Source organism: Episyrphus balteatus, chromosome 4 (assembly GCF_945859705.1).
Source record: "Episyrphus balteatus chromosome 4, idEpiBalt1.1, whole genome shotgun sequence".
Classification (NCBI taxonomy): Eukaryota; Metazoa; Arthropoda; class Insecta; order Diptera; family Syrphidae; genus Episyrphus; species Episyrphus balteatus.
Window position 1 is genome coordinate 57,427,264 of NC_079137.1, and position 21,492 is coordinate 57,448,755.

Genomic DNA, 21,492 nt, shown 5'->3' on the forward strand with positions numbered 1-21,492 from the left:
CGTGCAATTTATTTTTTATTCAACTATCAACTTTTAACAATTATTTTTAAAATGATATCGGAATCCAATAAGCTTTTGCAATTTCATCAAGTTTTGTTAAAATTTTATTAATTTCTACTTCAAAATTAATTCACTAAAAGCTGATTTGCAAATTGCCTCTACATACAAACGCAATTGCGCTGTTGAAATCGAGAGTTTGTTACTTTTTTGTTTTTAATGTTTATTAACAAAGTCTAAATGGTATCAGTTTTTATTATTTTACAATCTTTTACAATATTTTCCTTCTCCGTCAACTAATTGCACACATATTGGCTATGTCAACAAACCCAAAAACACCTTCAATTATAATCACTGAGTTTTATATGGTTTTGTTGATAACTTGACGTTGTTCCATGTGGCCTTATAAACGGTTTTTTATTGATGTTATTTGCTTAACTTGTTAACTAAGATTTTTTTTTGTCATTTTCTTACGTACTTTTACTTTCGTCCGAATAAGTCTTTTTACATCTATTAAACCGTGTAAACTATTCTTTGAAAAAGTTGTGGAAAACTTTCAGCTCAATTTGTAAATAACCAAACTTGAAAATGTTAATTTGTAATGAATAAATTAAGAACTTATCAAAGTAAACTTATCAAAAAATGTAAAAAAAACACACAAAGAAAATAAAAATCCATAAACACCTGATAATTTTTTTCCAGTACTGCAAACTGGTTAAAAACGTATAAATTGTAGATTGTTAGAAAGTCAGGTACAAAGAAAATAAACCGTGGGACATTATTTGACGATTGCTGATCAACTGTTTCCTTAAAGCTGATCCCCAATGTATTGAAGGTACATAAATCGTGAATTAGCCATAAATTTGTTTGTTTCTTTACTTCTTTCGTTCTGACGTCAAAGCCAAACCCGATCACGATAATAATTATTATCGATAAGGTCCGTGTAATTTGGCTCAAGACGGAAGGCTGCAGACAAATTGATAGGTAAACACTATTAAAGAAAGAAAAAAAATGTGTACAAAGCATTTTATCTTTTACAAGAGATCTAGCAAGTACCTCATAGTGCTTGTTAGAGAAAGTATTTTAGCTATGATTTTAAAATCTGAAGTCTATCAAAAAAACAATGATAAGAAAAAAAATAGTTGACACTATTTAAGGTAGGTATGTAATCGCTAATTTTAATTTACTCGATAAGGGGATTTTATAGCTATATTCTTGGTATTAAACAGGGTTGTTATAAAACACTGAACGATTTTACTTCTTCGTAGATCCTCTTATTTTACTTCGTATACTGTCGTATCTCACCCCCAGTGCAGATTAGCAAGATCATTCCTTCGACGATATAACTTTTCCGCACTAAAATGGATGGAAACGCTGGATGGAGTATGACGCTAGAGGTCTGGGTTCGATTCCCAGGCTAAAATTAAAAAGCACCTAAAATAAAAACATTGCATATCTGCTTTGGCGGTCGCACACGCGGGACACATTGTAGGTCCCGTCCATTCTTGCAAATTAATTACATGAACACAAGAATGGTTGAGAGTAGTTAGTCAAAAAAAAAGGGTGTTACCTGATTCCGAAAAAGCCAAAAGAAGGGTAATGCGTTATGCGTTACTGCGGTATGTTTGTTCATATGTATGTTCCATCACAGTTTCCAAATTAATTATCGTAATTTGACAATCGAGGTACTGTTGGCAGCGTCTTACTTATCCGCTCAATATAGACTAGGAGAAATATATTGTGGAGCACTCTAAGGGAAAAAGTTATGAACAATTTTTTACTTGTGATATAGGTACCTACTATAGGTATAACAAGTTATGCATTCGTACAAAAAACAAACGTTGAGACAACAATCAAACATGATATTCCAGAGAATGCAAAAAAAGTGGGTCCGGGAGTCCGTCTGTCTGTTTAGACTACAGACTAAAGGGATTGACCGATTGACTTCAAAATTAGTATGCAGCATTTTTTGAAGACTTTTCAGATGGGTCTTTGGAATTAAAGTTTTTGGACCAACAAATAACTGTACCTGTCATACTAATTTCGGAAAAATTTAATTTTCTCAAAAATTATTTCCAACAATTTTGTTAAAAAAAATTCAAATATTAGTTTTTTAAACAAAAAATCATTATTAACGGTATTTGCCACAGGAACTGCTGATTGTATTTCAACGAAATTTTACACAAAACGGGACATTGCATTTTTTTTTTAATTTTGTTTTTAGATGTTGATTAGTGATTTCTACAAATTGGCATCCCAATTTTATTTTACAACTTTTTTTCCAAAAAATTTATAAAAAAATGTTTTTTTTTTTAAATGGCTCTAATGATTTTGAAAAAACTGCATACTTGTTTTGTAGGACATTTTGATTTCATAAGTAAAACATACTTTTAGTCATGAAATGATGCTATTTCTTAAATTTTTACTTGCTCTATAGGGCAAGTATTGGTTTCGTGTAGAAAAAAAAAATTCAAAACCAACATTACGATGATAGAGAAGTTCAAAAAAGTGATTTTCGTCATGATGTCCGTCGGTCTGTGCGTGTGTGCGTCTGTGCGTCTGTGCGTCCATCTGTACATAGAGCTACTGCCTAAACGGATGGATGGATTTACTTGAAACTTGGTACAGATGATTTTTGCGTAATGCCCTAGGTCCGTTTGTTTTTAGTTTTTCAATATCTCTTTTTTAACGCATATCTCCCATATACCGTTTTCGAAGTATTGCAATTTTCTCGAAAACGGATCTAACGATTTTGATTAAATGGTGTACGTTATACTCGCTTATTGATTCTATTGAACGGAAATATGGCGTTGCCGTTTTTCAAAATTTGACATTTTTTAAGTTCATATATTTGATCAAAGCACAAGTCAATTTTATTCAAAATTTTAAGACATCACTTTGAAGTGTAAAATGTAAAAAAAAATTAAAAAAAAAGTTTTTGAAAATTTTTTTATTTTTTTTTTTAACTTTCGATTTTTTTAAATTTTTTTCTCGACACTAAACAAAATCTTTAATTTCAAATAGATATTTTAGATAAATATACTTTGAACTACAAGAGCAAGTACGTGCGACCCAGTCGTGCATTTTATTTTATTTATCAATAATTTTGAAAACTTTCCTATTAATTTCCAAAAAAAAAAATATTTGCCGTTATATTGATACCAATAAATTATAATGTTCAACAAAACTGAATATTTAATTTAATTTACTTTTTTTTAAAGATTTTAGTGTTCTTAATTCGAATCCGAAGTCAAAAAATTAAAGAACTTTAAGATGAGTTTTTATCTTCTTTAGTGATGGCCTATGTTTACATCATTTTGGATTCAAATTGAGAATGGATTCAACAATAATGGTGCGTACTGTAAAGGGCATATAAAATATTTAGAAACCAAAATCACTCACATTTAAATCCATTGTAATACACAAAATGATTACTTTTCAAACTTGATAATTTTAAATAGATATTGTTTCTTAATAATAAAATTTACTTACCTTCTACTTATTCACTTGTTTTTTTTTTTTTTTAATATTCACTCAAAAAAACAGACTTTAATCTTAAATTTTGTATCGTTTCAAATTTCTAACAGTTCTACTTGCATTTCTGGTTTGAACCAATTTAATCGATTTTAACTTAAGGACATCTTTTTGACAGTAGTTATCTCTCTCTTTGTGTGTGATAACAGAGGTGCGGGTAACCTTGAACAGCTGCACATTTGATAACAAAATTATTTTTGATCACATTTAAATGATAACGATAAAACTTAATCGTAATTACACACTCTCTCCACGAAGTATGGATTAATTCTATTTGGAATAAATGAACTTTGATTATCTTTTAATTAAATAATTTCTAATAAAGTAGAATTCGGCACTCGAAATGGTGAAAACTTAAAAATTATGTTTTTTAAAGTATTTTTTTGGTTTTGTTTTTTTTTTTTTTTTTTGAGAAGTCATGCATTAAAGTTTTTTTTTTTTTATTTTATCTGAAATTAAATTTTTATTGACACTCGAATAAATCAAGATAAGATTTGCAAATCGATTGATTTTGAATAAAATCAAAATAACAAAAAAAAAATATGTGTGTCAGATTAGCGCCAAGCTGTGACTATAGTTCAATTTAATTTATTTAAAAATTAAACCCAGTGGGTAACTTTTTTATCTATAAAATCAACAAAAATGTTAACACAGTTGGAATATTTCAATAAATCATTTTCTTAAAAAAAAAAAATATTTAAAGTTGTTTTGATAACACAGTTTAAAAGATAATATCAACATCATTAGAAGTGGAAAATATTTGATTTTAATCTTAAAACAAATTTTATGGAATTTTTCAAAATAGCTATGCAATGACTAGCATATTTTACCATTTCACCAAATTAAGAGTTAAGAATGAAAAACAAATGACCCCCCCCCCCCCAAACCACAGATGAAAAACAGAAAATTATAGGGCAAAAAGGTGGAAACGAGCTTTTAAACCCTAAGAAGGGTTTCTTTATTGTTATGACTATGCTTTAGGAAATGATTCATGGGCATATTAGCAAGAAGTCGTTTTTAGTTGTAAATATAATGAGGCCATGAAAAAAAATTTTTGATTACTTACACATTTTTTTAATGAAAACTTTTAAAACCTGAATAATCATATAACTTTCCATGATATAATAGGCGCAGGGACATAAGTCCCGAATTTTTTTTTCGGGACTAATGCCCCACTTTACTGGGTCCCGAATCGAATTCGGGAATTATTACCCACCTTACTGAGACATTAGTCCCGAATAAAATTTTCGGGACTTATGTCCCACGTATTTTTTTTTTGCATAAATATATCTATAGAGACTATTAGACACTACAGCCGACGAAATAATAGAACCGATATTGTTTTCACGATTTTTTTTCGTAAGGCCAACTCCAATGTAAGGTACGGTTACAAGCTGTTGGAAAACAAAAGCAAAGTTTGCAAATTAATTGGTTAGTCGATACTGCATCGTGACAAAATATAAACAAATGTATAAAGTGAAAGTAATTCAAATTTGTGATATGATAACCGATACCTATGAGTTCTTACCAGGGTGAAGCGGAAAAAAATTTCTCAGATTCGGATCTCTTTAAATTGCACAACCCAAACGCGAAGCGGAAAAAAAATTTGCCCACGGGAGAATCCATTTTGAGGTGTGGAAATAAAAATTAGAGCCGAGCATAAGTTTTTGACATTTGTATCTACCTATGTCTGCTGAATAAAGAATTTATCTTAGCTTTATTTAGTTGTGAGAATTGGGATACATTTTTGAAGTGGCTAAATACTTTCTTAGTTGCCAAACAAAAGAATTAATGGTATATGAAACATTTATAAATATTAACAATTTACAAACAAGCTTTGACCTGTGAATTTTATTTTTGCGTTTACATTCACTTAAAATTTTTTTTCATCATCAATAAAAGCTGTGTTTTATTTTTCTCGTGATCCAGATCAGATCATTGAATTTATTTGCGAAATAATAACAAAACAAAATCCTGCTTTTATTGTAATCTATCGTGAGGCTTAAATCGACTCGTAGAAAGTCAGCATTACTTTCCCAATTTTCTTTCTTTATTTTCAGTTTTTGATTATTTATTTAAAAAAAATACATCAATCCTTCTGCAAACAATTTTTACTCTGAAGATAAAAGTTTAACTGGGTCCCAGAGCAAGGTAAATGTTTGACAGCTGAAAACTTTTTTCTAAAAAAATATATTGTCAAATTTTAGCTTAATTTAAGCTCCGAAACAAAATCCTGTCGAAAATGCATTTGATATAAGATTTTGGATAAAATTTGTTATGTTAGCTAAAATTTAGCATATATTTTGAGCACTTGATGATTTTTTAAAAATTGTTTTGGAAGTAAGTTTTTTTAATCCTGTGGCCCCCCCCCCCCCCCTCAAACCAATTTTCTAGATCCGCGCCTGCGTAATGTCATGTATAAAAATTGATTTTCAATCTGACGTCGCGACGTGCGTGTCGGTCGTCAGCCCAAACATATGGGTCGATTCACTTCAAACTTGGTGTAAAGCAATTTTTGGAGATTGTACACAAGGATCTTCGGAATTAATTTTTTAAAACCAAAAATAACGATACCTATCATATAGCAATTTAAAAAAGCTAAACTTTTCTTCAAAAACGGCTTAAACGATTTTGTTTTAAAAAAATTAATTGTGAGTTCTTAGCTCCTTTTGACGAAAAAAGCAATTATCCTATCAATTATCTTATCAATTTACTATCAAAAAATAACCCACAGACAAAAAAAAAATTATTGACATTCAGAGTAGACATTTAAGACTTTATTTGGCATGGATCATTAAATTTAAAACTAAGATACAAAGTTGTAGTATTTTTGAATTGATTTTATTTTGAATATACATATTTCCCTTTCACGAGCAATAAAAAAAACTGCTTCAATTCATAAACAGTGTGTCTTTCACCCCCATAACACACTACACACATTCTCGGTAGGTTTTATTTTTAAGTGTGCAAAGGTGCACAAATAAATTTACCAAACATTTTTTTTTCTGCTGTTGATTTTACTCTCTTTCTCACTGTCTTTTAACTCAACTCAAATAAAATGACACACATTATTTGCGTAAAATAAATATTTACATTTTCCCAGTAAAAAAAAAGAAGGAAATGGAAAAGTCGCGAAATAGAAATCATCAAACGAATTTTAAATAAAAAAAAGACACATTCAAAAACCAAACTTGTAATATCTACATTTATCTATACCAAACCCAACCCACTTTTACCTTTAATTTCGAATAACCTACCAACCTATTCCTTATCTATGCAAAATCATGCAAAATGCCAAATACATTTTCGAAATGACTTAAATTTCAATCAACATCATGTTTATCAAGAAACCATTGACGTCTGATAATAAATGCTGGTTCAAGGCGGTTGTTTACTTACTCGTATATTCGCATGCTTAATAGCGACACCTGAACATGATTTTTTTTGATAGATTGGTTGACGATTGAGGCAGGTACCTGTGTAAACAATAATCAAAAGCCTATTGATTTGGTATACTCGTCGTAAGTAGTGTTTTTTTTTTTTTTTTTGTGAAGATAATTACTCTTGTGAATCTTCAAATTATGTGGGCCTTTTGAAGACATAGGTTGTTAATATTATTGTTTTTTTTTTTTTTTGTAAACAGAATTTCTTATCTTTGGCTCTTATAAAAAAAAAGTTTGCATACGTCAAGGTCAAGTATTATTATTTTTGTATACCTACATGACATTGTCTAGTTACGGAGTTAATGACAATGGCAATCGACGGTTACTACTAATGTAGCTTAAAAACTTCTTAAGAATCAAGGCAATTAAGCGTTAAGTATGGTTTATTTAGTTTAATAGATAAATATTATGATGACAATAAAGAAAATTCGAAAAAGGGAAACAATTATAATGTACCTATTGCTTAGTATTTATTCATGTCATAATATTCTTTAAGCTAATTGCTTTGTTTTCGAAGCCAGGTTCACACTTTTGCAAATCAAATTCACCTTCTGATTCAGATTTTTTCTAGTTTTTGGAAGTACAAAACTTAAAAGACTGTAGAAAAACAGCAATAGCTAAAGAACCTTGAGATGACTGCAGACTTAAAAATTAGGTTACTAAAATCACTTTACGAAAGATGCAGGTTCTTCCTGCACCGGTAGACAAATAAAATACAAAAAAAAAACATTCAATGACTTCTCGGGCTTTAACCTCAAACGATTATTGTTTTCTTACACTTTTTTGACAGAACAGATAATTATGGCTTTTACCGAACTAGACTGGGAAAAACTGGTGGGGCTTGATGATGTGCCCACTTAAATGTTTGTGAAAAGCCTTTTTTGGATTGGCAACTTTAATAAATTACTATTTTTACTGCCTTAACAAATTTTTTGTATCAGCTTAAATAATTTTTTTTGTAAATTTCATTTTTATGAAAAATAAAATTTTATATTTATATACCAATACCCTTCTTGAACTTCAAAATAAACAAAATCATAGTTTCCTTTTCTATTCTTCCAAAAAAATTTTGTAGCTATTAACTTAAAAACAAAAAGTCCTTAGGGCCATTTTTTTCACTCGGAGTTGAACCTAACTTGAGGATTTTTATCCTCAACTTCCGAATTTGGTTTTATTCACTCCAAGTTGACGTTTTCAATTATCGATTTTAAACTCGAGAGTTGATCAACTTCCAGTTCTCTCAACTTCCCTTAAAAGTAGAAGTTTGCCGACCAAATTTGAGAGTTTGCTTCAGATTAAAAAAAAAAAAATTTTTAATTTTCTGTCAAAATTTGGTTGGTAGTTAATAAATAGTTATTGTGGAATTAATAGTGTTTTCGTTTGGTAAAAAAATCAATTAATTTTTTGCTCTAAATCTGTCAAAAAAACAATTTTTTATCCGTTCAACTACAGTTGAGTAGTACAATTCAAAAGCAGCAGAAATCGAAAGAGCAAACAAAAATCGAAAAATTAAACACAAAATTGAATACAACTACACCGAAAAAAAAATACCAATATCAATTTAATTTTTAAACATCAAATTAACATTTTTTAAATATCAGCAAAAAATGCTCTAACAAATGTGTTTTATGATAATTTTTCATATCAATTTCTCATTCCAAATTATTGAAAAATATTAAATAAAAAACTCTTAATGTGTACTAATTTAAAGGCGCTTAGTGTTTTTTCGAAGTAAAATGTATGATTTACTGAGAAAATTTGATCGGCAATAAAATTTTACTTCACATAATTTGGGAGAAAATAACAAAACAATTATAATCACCTATAACACTGGTCGACAAAATTTAACTTTTTTTTGCCACAAGAACCAAAATATACTTTTCTAGTAGTTTTTGGGGTGCCAAAATGACGTTCTTTGACATTTTCTAACGGTAATATTTCAAAAACGGAGGCCAATCAAATTTTTCTGACTTTAGATTCGGATTCAGCACCCCAAAAACTACTAGAGAAATATATTTTGATTCTTGTGGCAAAAACCTTGTTGACCAGTGTAATAGAAAAAATAATATTACCACTATTTTGTAAAGAATATTCACTTTCAGTAATGTTTTTAAAAAAGAAAGAAAATACTTTTATTAATAAAAATAATAAAAAAGAAAAAGAAAGAAATAGGTTTCATTGGGCACGTTCAGGAAATATTAGGGACTAGATATTTAGGAAACGTCATTTTGTGATGCTTTTGTCAAATTTCGAAATTTATTTAAGAATTTTACCGGTCGCATGGGTAAGACACCAAATTTCACTTAACTATAATGAATAAATAGAATTAATTATAACCGACAATGCACTTTTAAGTTGTTTTTCACACAAATAAATTTAATTTTGCTAAATTAATTTTTTAAATAAAAACAATCTGCTGTCATGTTGACAAAAAAAACTTTCCTAAATTTTTAGGGAAAATTTTCTTGCCTAACTTTCCAGTCAGCTTTCCAATAAAATTACCTAAATTGGAAGGATTTTTTTTGACAGCTGACCAATCAGAGACCGAGAAATTACCTAAATATTTAGTCCCTAACGTTTCTGAACCTGCCCATTATAATAAACTAAAACGTAAAATCTAGTCAACATTGATATTTTAACTGTCAAAGTGAAATTTTCACTATCCACCTAAAATTAAAAATATGTCAAAATGATATGATAAAATATCAAAATTGATATTTTAATTGTTGGACGACTTTTGTCACTCAAAAATGTTAATTTGATAGCTGTTATTATCAAATTTTTTTTCGGTGTATGCTATCGATATGACAGATTCAAATTTTAATTTAAATAATTGACAGTTTTTGTTCCATATTTCATAAATATCCCAGGGATATTTTTCAAACTTGAAGTTGGCCAACTTTAGATCTTCAACTGGTGAGTCGAGAAAATAAATTAGTGAATAAAAAGAAATTAGAACTTCCGTTTCAACTCTCGAGTTATAGTCAACTCTCAAGTTGGCAAACTTGAGAGTTTTCCTCAAGTTGAGCAAAAGTTAAAAAAAAAAATAGCCCTTAGTTGATCCAATAACTCGACTTATGCGATATCCTACAAGAAGCAGATATATTTTTTCCCGACACCGAAACTTGCACAGCATTTCATATAGCCCTTTCTTTATCGAGTTTGCCCCTCCCTGATCAAAATCCAGAAACCGAATGTTAGCACATAGTTTTTTTTTTACTATTGCAAGAAATTGGGAATCCGATTGACACATTAGCCAAATACCAAATTGTTTAAGAAGACCGATAACTTATAACCATTGAAACTTGTGTAAACACCACCAACCACTAACCGTACCGAACTTGTAAGAAGATTGAAAACCCAGAAAAAATATCCCACACCTAAGCAGTTGGGCTATGTGAAGTGGGCAAACCTGACTGGTTCGATTGCCCAAGGTTAGCCAAGGCCAAGGATAGGCCAACAGTTTTTCTCTAGCCCAAACTTTGTTCAAAAAATATGTCGGAAAAAACTCTTTTCAAATAAAAAAACCTTTAAAAAATGAAAATTTGTTTTTTTTTTTCAGTATAATTCTAACGAATTCTATTACTTTTTTCGTAAGCCCAACCTTAGTTCAAAAATTATGACAATTTTTACACAAATAAAACTAATTTTGATTTTTTGTCATTTAAAAAAGGTTGGGCTAACGAAAAAAAATACTTGGGCTATCTTGGGATTACCTTGGGCAATCAAATCAGGCAGGTTTGAAAAAAAATTTGCACTTACGGTGTCAACTTGACAGTTGCGTGAAAATTTTGGATAAATTCGCGATGGAAAATGGAGAACACTTTCCTTTTTATTCCGATTTCTGACAAAAGCTATTAATAAAATTTCAATTGATTTCAATTTTCTCACAAATTATTTTTCATTTGATTAATTTTCATATTTATCTTTTCCATAACACCATGCTGAATAATAAGACATGTATCATCAATCATATTTTGTAGTGTAAATATTTTTCAAAAGGCTCCACTTTAAACAGATTATATTAATATACGTTAATTCTTATTCCTCACACTTTTGCGCCTCATTCTACCCAAGTGAATTTTGCTGTAACAACAACAAATCCTTTAAGTTTCTTATACATAATTAAGTAATCTTTCAAAAGATAGTTTTAAATATAAAGTTAAAACATTCTAATATTTAGAAAAAAAATTGAAAGAGTCATCAATAAAGTCCTTATGTTGGCATTTTATAATATCAATAACAACCACTTATCGCATCAATGAAGCTTTAAACGGTCATCAGAGTCAATCATGAAGTCATTATCCTGTCAAATGGTAATTTATATGTCATTGTGGTTAAGCTCACATACCTTTGCTATTAAAATTTCTTTAAAAGGACCAATTCGATTGTATCGGTTTTCAAATCTCAATTATTTGTCATTTCCATTGAAGTTTTATTATCATGAACTTTGTACCTTTGTTCAATGTTATAATTCATCATTTTTTGGAATTCCGTACCAACAATTTTGTGGTTTTTAATTGTTGGGAATTGAATGGTACTTTTTGAGTTACTTTTTAATTTGAAAAATAAAACTTAAATATTTCCTTGTAGCTCAATTGAATTTCTTACAAAATGCAAACGATAAACTGTTACGCACTCAAATGGTGGATATAAGCAAGGAAGTGCAATTTCCTGGCGGATATTTAAATGGGAGGTTAACTAGTTTGGGAGTATTTTTGGATTTTAACTGCAATCAGTCTGGATACATTTTGAATAAGGTAATTCCCTGTACAAATTCCTGGAAACTCCTTTAAAGGAAAAAATTACAATCTTCTCAAAGTTCACATTTTCTGATGAAAAACGGTTTTATTTTATCTTTTAAGGCTAGTGAAAAGCAACTCTACATTGGGAAGCATAATTGGCTCATAGTGGACATGGAGTCGAATTATAAGAAATTTCGAAAGCAGTTTGAAGATACAATGATGGCTATGGATGCACAGATAACTTATGCTAAAATAGGTTATTCTAAATTTTTAAAGGGATAAGTGACAAATTATGAGATTTTTTCATTTTTAGATACAGCAAATTTAAATTCATCAAAACTGTCATTTTTACATTATGATGTTTACAACAATGGGAAATATTTGGGCGGCAAACTTAATATAACTTTGAACAAAAAAGTTACATGTGGTGTAGAATTTTGTGAAACTAAATATCTATCAGATCTTGAGCTGAGATCGAAAACTGGGAACCGCTGCAATTTGAATGACACAACTTTTCGTATATCAACTGTGGTAAGTAAAGAGTAAGAGTAAGAGTAAGAGTAAGAGTAAGAGTAAGAGTAAGAGTAAGAGTAAGAGTAAGAGTAAGAGTAAGAGTAAGAGTAAGAGTAAGAGTAAGAGTAAGAGTAAGAGTAAGAGTAAGAGTAAGAGTAAGAGTAAGAGTAAGAGTAAGAGTAAGAGTAAGAGTAAGAGTAAGAGTAAGAGTAAGAGTAAGAGTAAGAGTAAGAGTAAGAGTAAGAGTAAGAGTAAGAGTAAGAGTAAGAGTAAGAGTAAGAGTAAGAGTAAGAGTAAGAGTAAGAGTAAGAGTAAGAGTAAGAGTAAGAGTAAGAGTAAGAGTAAGAGTAAGAGTAAGAGTAAGAGTAAGAGTAAGAGTAAGAGTAAGAGTAAGAGTAAGAGTAAGAGTAAGAGTAAGAGTAAGAGTAAGAGTAAGAGTAAGAGTAAGAGTAAGAGTAAGAGTAAGAGTAAGAGTAAGAGTAAGAGTAAGAGTAAGAGTAAGAGTAAGAGTAAGAGTAAGAGTAAGAGTAAGAGTAAGAGTAAGAGTAAGAGTAAGAGTAAGAGTAAGAGTAAGAGTAAGAGTAAGAGTAAGAGTAAGAGTAAGAGTAAGAGTAAGAGTAAGAGTAAGAGTAAGAGTAAGAGTAAGAGTAAGAGTAAGAGTAAGAGTAAGAGTAAGAGTAAGAGTAAGAGTAAGAGTAAGAGTAAGAGTAAGAGTAAGAGTAAGAGTAAGAGTAAGAGTAAGAGTAAGAGTAAGAGTAAGAGTAAGAGTAAGAGTAAGAGTAAGAGTAAGAGTAAGAGTAAGAGTAAGAGTAAGAGTAAGAGTAAGAGTAAGAGTAAGAGTAAGAGTAAGAGTAAGAGTAAGAGTAAGAGTAAGAGTAAGAGTAAGAGTAAGAGTAAGAGTAAGAGTAAGAGTAAGAGTAAGAGTAAGAGTAAGAGTAAGAGTAAGAGTAAGAGTAAGAGTAAGAGTAAGAGTAAGAGTAAGAGTAAGAGTAAGAGTAAGAGTAAGAGTAAGAGTAAGAGTAAGAGTAAGAGTAAGAGTAAGAGTAAGAGTAAGAGTAAGAGTAAGAGTAAGAGTAAGAGTAAGAGTAAGAGTAAGAGTAAGAGTAAGAGTAAGAGTAAGAGTAAGAGTAAGAGTAAGAGTAAGAGTAAGAGTAAGAGTAAGAGTAAGAGTAAGAGTAAGAGTAAGAGTAAGAGTAAGAGTAAGAGTAAGAGTAAGAGTAAGAGTAAGAAAAACAAAAACAAAAAATTAAAAGGAAAAGAGAAAATTTTTACTTTTTTTCTATTTCAGTCAGCTGAAATTTCATTGAATTCATCTACAGAAGTCATATTGGATTATCTTACTTCAGATAACAATACCCATAGAGAACCTTTATCGCGTTACAGTTACAAAATTGTTTACATTCTTCAGCATTTGATGCACTACAAGTAGCTTTCACAATTTTAAGCAACCTTATCATATTTTCAAAATTTTTAATACCAATTTATTGACACCCTATTTTCCTATTTCAGAGTTAGTTTCATCCATCGAGACAAGTGGAGTGCCAATGAAACTGCTGGTGGTTCATTTGGTGACTTACCATCTGGTAACGCTGAACTTTCCGGTAGCGGCTACGTTTCAACTGAACCACGTTTGAAAATCATAACTGTCGTCAGTCCAATTGGTGATTTTAAATCAATTTTCATTTTTCGAACACCTCAAAATCAAGGACTTTTTGGAGGTGTTTTTCTCAGCCCTTTCAGTACACCTGTATGGATTGCATTTGGTTCTGTCATTCTGGGATTTGGTTTTATACTTTGGGCAATTTTTGCTATTGAATTTCATATAAAAAAATATATTGAATTCGTCCCTTCATTGTTGTTGACATTTCTCATCTCCTTTGGATTGGCTTGTTTTCAAGGAGCTGCCTTAATTCCATGTACAGCTGGTGGACGAATTGCATTTTTTTCACTGTCAGTTGTAACATTCATTATGTACAATTATTATACATCGATTGTTGTTTCGTCGTTGGTTGGTTCACCGATAAAGTCGAATATAAAAACCCTGTCACAATTGGCTGATAGTAATTTGGAAATTGGTTTTGATCCAATTATTCATACAAGAGTATTTCTGAATGTAAGTTGAATATTAACTTTTAGGATCAGTTGAAATAGTTTGCTATTAAAGGTCTCAAGCAATCCGGGTGTCAAAAAACTAGTTAAAAAAAAAGTTGCTGGTAGATGGTCATTAAATTCTGGACTTTGGCTACCTGCCAAAGAAGGAATATTTAAAGTTCGTGATGGAGGCTATGCATATCATTCGGAAGCATCAACTTCTTATTACATGGTTGAAAAGTATTACGAACAACACGAATTGTGTGATTTGAATGAAGTTAAATTAAGGACCGAAAGTACTTTGAACATTATGATGGCTAAAAATTCATCATACAAGGAATTTGTTCGCTTAAGGTATAAGATGGAAAATGTGTACAAAATTTTAAATAATTCAATGGATTTGTCAAATATTTTTTTTAAGTGCAACACGAATACGTGAAACTGGTATTCTTTCAAAACATCGACGTCACTGGATGAAAACTAAACTGAGTTGCTTTTCAAATAGTATTTTGATAAATGTTGGCTTGGAATATACTGGACCGTTATTTGCATTTTTAGGAATGACTTATGTTTTAACAATGATTATACTGATTTTTGAAATTGGTTATCATAAGTATGCAGTTAATAATTCTTAGAGCACAAAACTTTTCTGAATTCATCTTTAAGTTACTTTAAAACCAATCACAGTTAAAAAAGCTTTAGAAATTTTGTTCATAGTTGCAAATAAAACCTTGCTTTGAATCTTAAATGTAAATATTTCTTTTTTTTTAACCCTGAAAGATAAATAATACATATTTTGTTCATGATTCAAACTTCAAACACCTTTAAACTTGAATCGTATATATTTGGTACCTATGTATACTGAACTCAAAAAAATACACATAATAGTATTACAATTATATCTTTAGTAGTCAAAACACTAATTTCTTGGTTTATTTGCTGAAAAATTGATTCCTGCTTTTACTTGTATGTTCCTATGTGACGTTCCTATATTTAAAAAAAATCTAAAATTCTATTTATAAATATGAAATTCTGTATTTTAGAGTTCAAGTTGCTTGATTTTTTAAAACTTTTTATCTAAAAATTTGTTAAATTTATATTAAAAAAAATAACATGCGACATTTAAAGAAAAAAACAACATCTTAAATTAATTTGAGCTTCGAAAAAGTATGCCATTTGATTTCTTAAACAATTAATTTTTGTTAAATAATATTTTTAAAACAAATTTTTTAAAAAAACAAAATTAATATATTGTAGTAATTGAGCAACACCTAAAACCTAAATTTCAAAATAATTCAGACCCATTTGCTGAAACAAAAAACTTAAATATTTAAGCAGAACATAAAATCTTATTCCTCTGCGTAAACTGTCACTTAAATCCTTAAGTTTCGTTTCAGCAAACAGGTCTCAATGACCCGTTTTTGAAAATAAAATTTTTCAAAATAAATTTTAATTTTTTTTTTATTTGTAAAAAAAACATCGTTAAAATTGAGCTAGTTTTATGGGTGAATTCAGAATGTAAAAAACCGTTCTAAAGCTGGTATCGTTAATAATGATTTAAAAAAATAAAAAACTTTTTTCCATAAAAGAATAGACTTTGTTTAAGAATTAAAACTCGAGTTTTCTTAATTGTTGAAGCTGTTTTTGAGAAAATTATACTATTTTTTAGAATTGGTGTATGACATGATGTAGGTACCGTTATTTTGTATCCTAAAAAATTAATTCCAAAGACTGCTACTTACGAAGTTTGAATAAAATCGATCTATTACACTGGTCAACAAAATTAAACTTATTTTTTGTTGCCGAAACAAAAATATACATTTCTGAATTTTTTCGGTGTGCTGAATTTGAATCCGAAGTCAAAAAAAAATTATTCAGCTCCCGTTTTTGAAATATTACCGTTAGAAAATGCAGCACTTCGGACCTTATTCTTTTATATATGGAAAATTGTTTGAGCATATTAAGTAACGGTTTTTATAAGAACTATTTACCACCTTTTTAAATGTGTTTAAATCTTTCCGATATCTTTTTTACTGTCCGAGATATCCTCAGTTGTTTGGTATTTTTATAAATTTTATAACGTCATTATCTTCGTTATGATAATGAAGCCAAACCCACTGAATTCAGTTTAAGATATCTCGGGCAATACAAAAGATATTGAAAAGATTTAAACAGGTATCGAAAGATGGAAAACAGTTCTTATAGAAACCGTTACTACAAAAGAATAATATCCGAAGAACTCAAAAAATCGTTTTTTTGCATTTTCTAACGGTAATATCTCAAAAACGGGAGCTGATTAGTTGTTTTTGACTTTGGATTCGAGTTCAGCACACCGAAAACCTTCAGAAAAGTATATTTTTGTTTCGGCAACAAAACCCTTGTAAACCAGTGTTATATACGATACAAAATCAATACACTTATCTTTAACGTTTATAATTCTTTTTGTAAATATTTCAAAAATTCAATTAAAATACATTAATATGTATCTTGAAAAATACGTTTTAAATATTGTAATAAATAGTTGGAGTAAGACGATTTCATAAATTTAAAAATCCTTCATGAAGATTTGAATACTTTAAAAATAAAAAGTATCGTCTAAAAATTTGTATTGATTTGATGACTGCATCCCGGTCAACAACGTCAATAGCAAAGAACATAAAAGAATAATTCTCTCTCCTAGTTAACTTCATGGTCTATCTTGCAGCATTTATAAAGGAATAATATTCAAATTCAAATGTCCACTTACCATAAGAGGCAATAGCGAAATTTCAAATTAAATCACTTTAATTTTATACAATTGCTTTTTGAGTTCTTCAGATAGTTCTTTTTGTTTGGCTTTGGTCCATTTTATATTTGCAATACAAATATTTGAAGAAAAAAAAATCCTTATCGCATGAACACAAGCACAAATGTCCAAGTTTAGTAAACTTTTTATTCAAGTTAGCCAAAATGAATAAATTTGAATTAAAGAGAAATAAAGATGGAAAATATGTTAGAGTTTTTTTTTCAACAGATATTTCGGTAAGTTTAAAAATTACTCAAGTCAATTGCCTTAAAGTATGCAACAATTTTAAATAGTTTCAATTTAAGTTTGAAAAATAACCTTCATACTTATGACTTTTCTTCACATCAGGGAAGGTCAAAGGCAACAGACTTTATTCATATTAATAACCTTCTAAAAAATAATGCGTTACTTGAAATAAAAAGTTAAAACTAATAGATGTAATCGCCCGACGAGAGATAATGTTGCCACACATACCATCAAACAAGAGTGTAAAACAGTTCATACTCGTAACATTAAGCATCAATTGCCAGCCATTTTTTATTACAACCCCCCCCCCAGCCACTATACACCCCCAACAGCCAGCCACCTTAGGGGTGAAGAAGTTTAAAATTAAAAACAAAGTAAGAAAAAAAAAAAACAACCCACTGCAATGGCCTAAAGCAAACAAAATGCATTTTAGCTGGTCATGTCATTCAAGTTTTTTTTTTGAAAAAAATGTGTTTACTGTTTACCATCATCACGCTGCTTCTCGCATCCTCAAGGCCTTGTGTTTTGTGTATTCTCATATATAACTAAAACGAAAAAGTGCACTCAAATGCGGTATCTATTGTCGGTGTTCATGGTTTAGGGATTTTGTTGGGATTACTCCTGGGGAAATCATTTTGTTCAAATGACAACCTTTCAACAGGTCAGGGATTATGATGGTTGTCGGTCGTTTTTAAATCTAAAAAACAAAGAATGATTTTGAGAAAAAAAAAACTTTTCCACTGAGAGTTTAAGCTTTCAAGAGAATTGAAATTAAATGAATTGAATTATAATGTTTGACGAGGTCGTATGAACTTGATCATAAGAAAATACATAGCAATGTTTTAACGAAGAAAAAATAGAAATAGAATCTTATTTCTAAACATCAAATAACTATCCTTTAGACGAGAGTTAAAATAAAAAAATAAAAAAAAACAGATTTGGTTAGGGAATACACAAGGAATAATGAGAGAACTTGAATAAAACTTTTAAAAATCCTTTCGTTTCAATATAAATTATGATGATGAAGATATCCTTTTCAATCGATAGTCCAGAATTAATTTATGTACATTCTTATTTTCTCGTTTTGTATTTATAATTACAAGGAAGCGGTTGTATTAAGTGGTATTTTTTTTTTGCATGGTGTTGATAATAATTATTTATTTGTGCGTTTGAAAAGTCAATCAGGCGAATAACGAGATTTATTATTAAGTGGTTAAGGATTGTGAATTTTAAGATTGGTGATGACATTTTTTTCGCTTTGTTTAAGTTGATTATTATTATGGGTAAATGAAAGTGTAATGGGTGGTTTTTTATAAAACGTTTAGTATTCTTGTAATTGTGGTTTTGTTTAAGGATTTTTGAATTTGATAAAAAGGAAAGTTAGTTGAAAATTTTATAAAGAAAGAATACAATAAGGTTATTATTTCTGAAAATACGAGAAGTTTCACTTTTTAGAAATTTAAGGGTTTAAGGACCAGTAAAATCAGCTTTATTCATTTAAAATTTGAAACAAAACAGTAGGTATCCATTTCAAAAACATTGACAACTAAGAAGGCAGTTTAGAGAATAACCTTTTGTAGTCAATTTTTCAGGTACATTTTCCCTGTATAAAACTTGAATCACCTTTTAATTAATTTTTCATGGAGCTTACTCCATGAAGACCTTTTATTTCAAAAAGTCTTAAGCTATGATTACACGGTCAACGAAATCGGTCAACGCGTTGACTCTCTGACGTCAAGAAAAAATCCATATTCTCTCTGTCATCTCACCGTCATCGTTCACAGTGTCAATGCATAAAACATTGACTATCACACGATTGACACTATTGCGTCAATGTTATCCTAAATTACGTTGACCCGCAGGTGTGTCAACGTGACGTTTACTTAGCAATGTCAACGCGTTTACTCACAAAACTTTGTTGATCACACGGTTTGACACAAAGCAAAAATTTAAATTTTCCAAAAATATTTTGTAAACAAAAAAAGCGGAGAAAATGAGATTTGAAAAAAGCTCTCATAGAAAAATTAAACGAAAATTTGTTTGACATGGATGCATTCAAATGTAAATATTTCGAGATATACGAAGTGCACTTTTAAGATAAAAGTCTTAAATGAATTCTGATAGGATTGTTGAACGAATATAAATATAAAATTACTAAAGTTTTGTCGAAAAATTAGAAAAAAAAAAAAATAAAAAAGTTTCGACATTTGATTTTTAAAAAATCGAAAAAAAATCAATATGGCCACCTTCAAACGCTTATAGCATAGGCCTCAGTTATAGCTATCAGTAAAACCCATCAGTAAAAATTGAAACATCAGGAATCTGAAATCTTTTACTGATGAGCATTTATAGCAGTCAGTAAATTAACATCATATTAAATTAAATGTTTATTTGACATTCCCGCCTCAAGCAATTTTTTTACTGTTGATTTCATCAGTAATTTTTTTAATGATGGCACCGGAACAGTAAAAAAATGGAACGTCATCAGTAAAACGAAATGGAATTTTTTTTGTCAGCTGTTCAGTTAAATGAAATTTCATCAGTAAAATTTATAAAATGAATTTGTGTATAAAATTTAACACAAAATGCATTGATTCTTTTTGAAATAAATTAGAGGAAATATGTTTTCAATTTATTTCATCAAAACTTTCCACAAAATATAAGATTAAATTATTCATAATAGCAAAACAAAATTTTTACTGGTGGATTTTACTGATAGCTATAACTGAGCCCATAGGAACGCGGCACCCAATGTTAATGGTTATGATCTTAAAATGTAGCTTAGAATATACAAATGGTTTTTGGTTTTTTTTGTAAAAAAAAAAAAAATTTTTGCATCCAACATGGATGCCACGGCCATACCGAAAAGTTTTTTTTTTGAAAAAAAAAAAAAAACAAAAAGGTGAAATGAGAACCCCCTCCCTCTAAAACGGTACACCATTAAAAAAACGCCCTACAAAAAATGTTCCATCACATTTCTATACAAAAAACAATGTCATTCTGAAACGATGACACGGTATTAAATTCTGCCCCGTCAACGTTGGGACAGGGTCATTGCGATAACACCCAGTCCTAAAACTCTGTCAACACGTCCAAATGGCATTGACAGAGAGATTACACGGTCATCGAAAATAGTCAATGCGTTGACCCAAAAATGTGTGTCAACGCGAGTGTCATCTTACCAGTCAACGCAATGACAGCAGTTTTCGCTGACGATCACACGACGTGACACTCTTGGGACAGATTGTGACGTCATTTTTACGTCAGAGAGTCAACGCGTTGAAGGTTGTTAACTCTCTAAAAATGAAAAATTTTAATTTGTAAAAGTCTCTTAGCTGCATGGAAGCTTTTTTAGTTCTTGGAGCCTTCATACTCCATCCAAACTTTTAAATTTTAAAGTTCTCACAACTCCATGGAGTAGTTTCAATTTCTTAATTCCTTATTACTCCATGAATACTTTTTAATTTTAAGATTCTCATAGCTTCATATAGAGGGGTTTTTTGCTTCTTAAAATAAAGCCTTATTACCCCTGAAGAATTTTTTAGTTTAAAGGTTCTCATAGCTTTATGGAGGCTGTTTTACTTCTTAAAGCCTATATACTCCATGAAAACTTTTTAAGCTATTGCATAGATTTCATCGTGGGCCTTGACATGGGGACCGAATCAAGAAATTTCGTAACGAAGGGAGTACCGTAATCTCAGTTAAAATTTTGAAAATTATAACATTTTTGTAGGTGTAGTACAGATATGGTTGATGCATATTTTCAAAGGTTAAATGATAAGCTTTTCAATGATATAAAATTTACTATAGGTTGTCATGTAAAAATATTTACAATATGATGTGTAAAGACAAAAAAAAAAAATGTATTTTGATATTGTCTTGCTTCCTTAAAGTTTAATGAAAAACGCAATTTATTTTTTAATAATTTGCCAATATATTTTCAGGGCTATGATATAATTATTAAAAAATAATTATAAAAAAAAATAATTAATTAAAAATAAATAATTATAATTGCATAAGTTTATAAAAAAATACAATGCAATAGCTTTACCTCGGTGTCACACATTTTTTTTTTTAAGTCTCGTAGTTCAATGAAGGCTTTTTTACTTCTTGAAGCCTTTAATTTCAAATACTTAGG

The 21,492-nt window shown here is 29.6% G+C and overlaps 2 protein-coding genes across 3 annotated transcripts in view; one reads left to right on the forward strand and one right to left on the reverse strand.

The window, feature by feature from the left end:
• LOC129918848 (battenin-like) overlaps positions 1 to 988 on the reverse strand; it is a 15,052-nt gene extending 14,064 nt beyond the window's left edge. The window contains exon 1 of the mRNA XM_055999594.1: positions 682 to 988. The gene's annotated coding sequence lies outside the window, so the exon portion shown is untranslated. The remainder of the gene's footprint in view (positions 1 to 681) is intronic.
• Positions 659 to 14,992, forward strand: LOC129918847 (ionotropic receptor 75a-like). Of its 2 annotated transcripts, none has more exons than XM_055999593.1 (8): positions 659 to 832; positions 11,568 to 11,734; positions 11,840 to 11,975; positions 12,033 to 12,250; positions 13,521 to 13,657; positions 13,742 to 14,345; positions 14,397 to 14,677; positions 14,745 to 14,992. In XM_055999593.1, exons 2-8 carry the CDS (start codon positions 11,618 to 11,620, stop codon positions 14,956 to 14,958), a joined length of 1,707 nt encoding a protein of 568 aa, XP_055855568.1. In that variant the 5' UTR covers positions 659 to 832; positions 11,568 to 11,617; the 3' UTR covers positions 14,959 to 14,992. The 2 variants fall into 2 exon arrangements, with proteins under 2 accessions (XP_055855568.1, XP_055855566.1); XM_055999591.1 differs by lacking the exon at positions 659 to 832 and adding an exon at positions 11,373 to 11,511.
• Positions 14,993 to 21,492: the final 6,500 nt, after the last annotated feature.

Coding starts and splice junctions, on each gene's coding strand:
- LOC129918847 (XM_055999591.1), top strand. CDS start 11,418: ATGAACTTTGTACCTTTGTTCAATGTTATAATTCATCATTTTTTGGAA. Junction 11,512..11,567: donor TAATTGTTGGGAATTGAATG/GTACTTTTTGAG, acceptor ATTTCCTTGTAG/CTCAATTGAATTTCTTACAA. Junction 14,678..14,744: donor AAGGAATTTGTTCGCTTAAG/GTATAAGATGGA, acceptor ATTTTTTTTAAG/TGCAACACGAATACGTGAAA.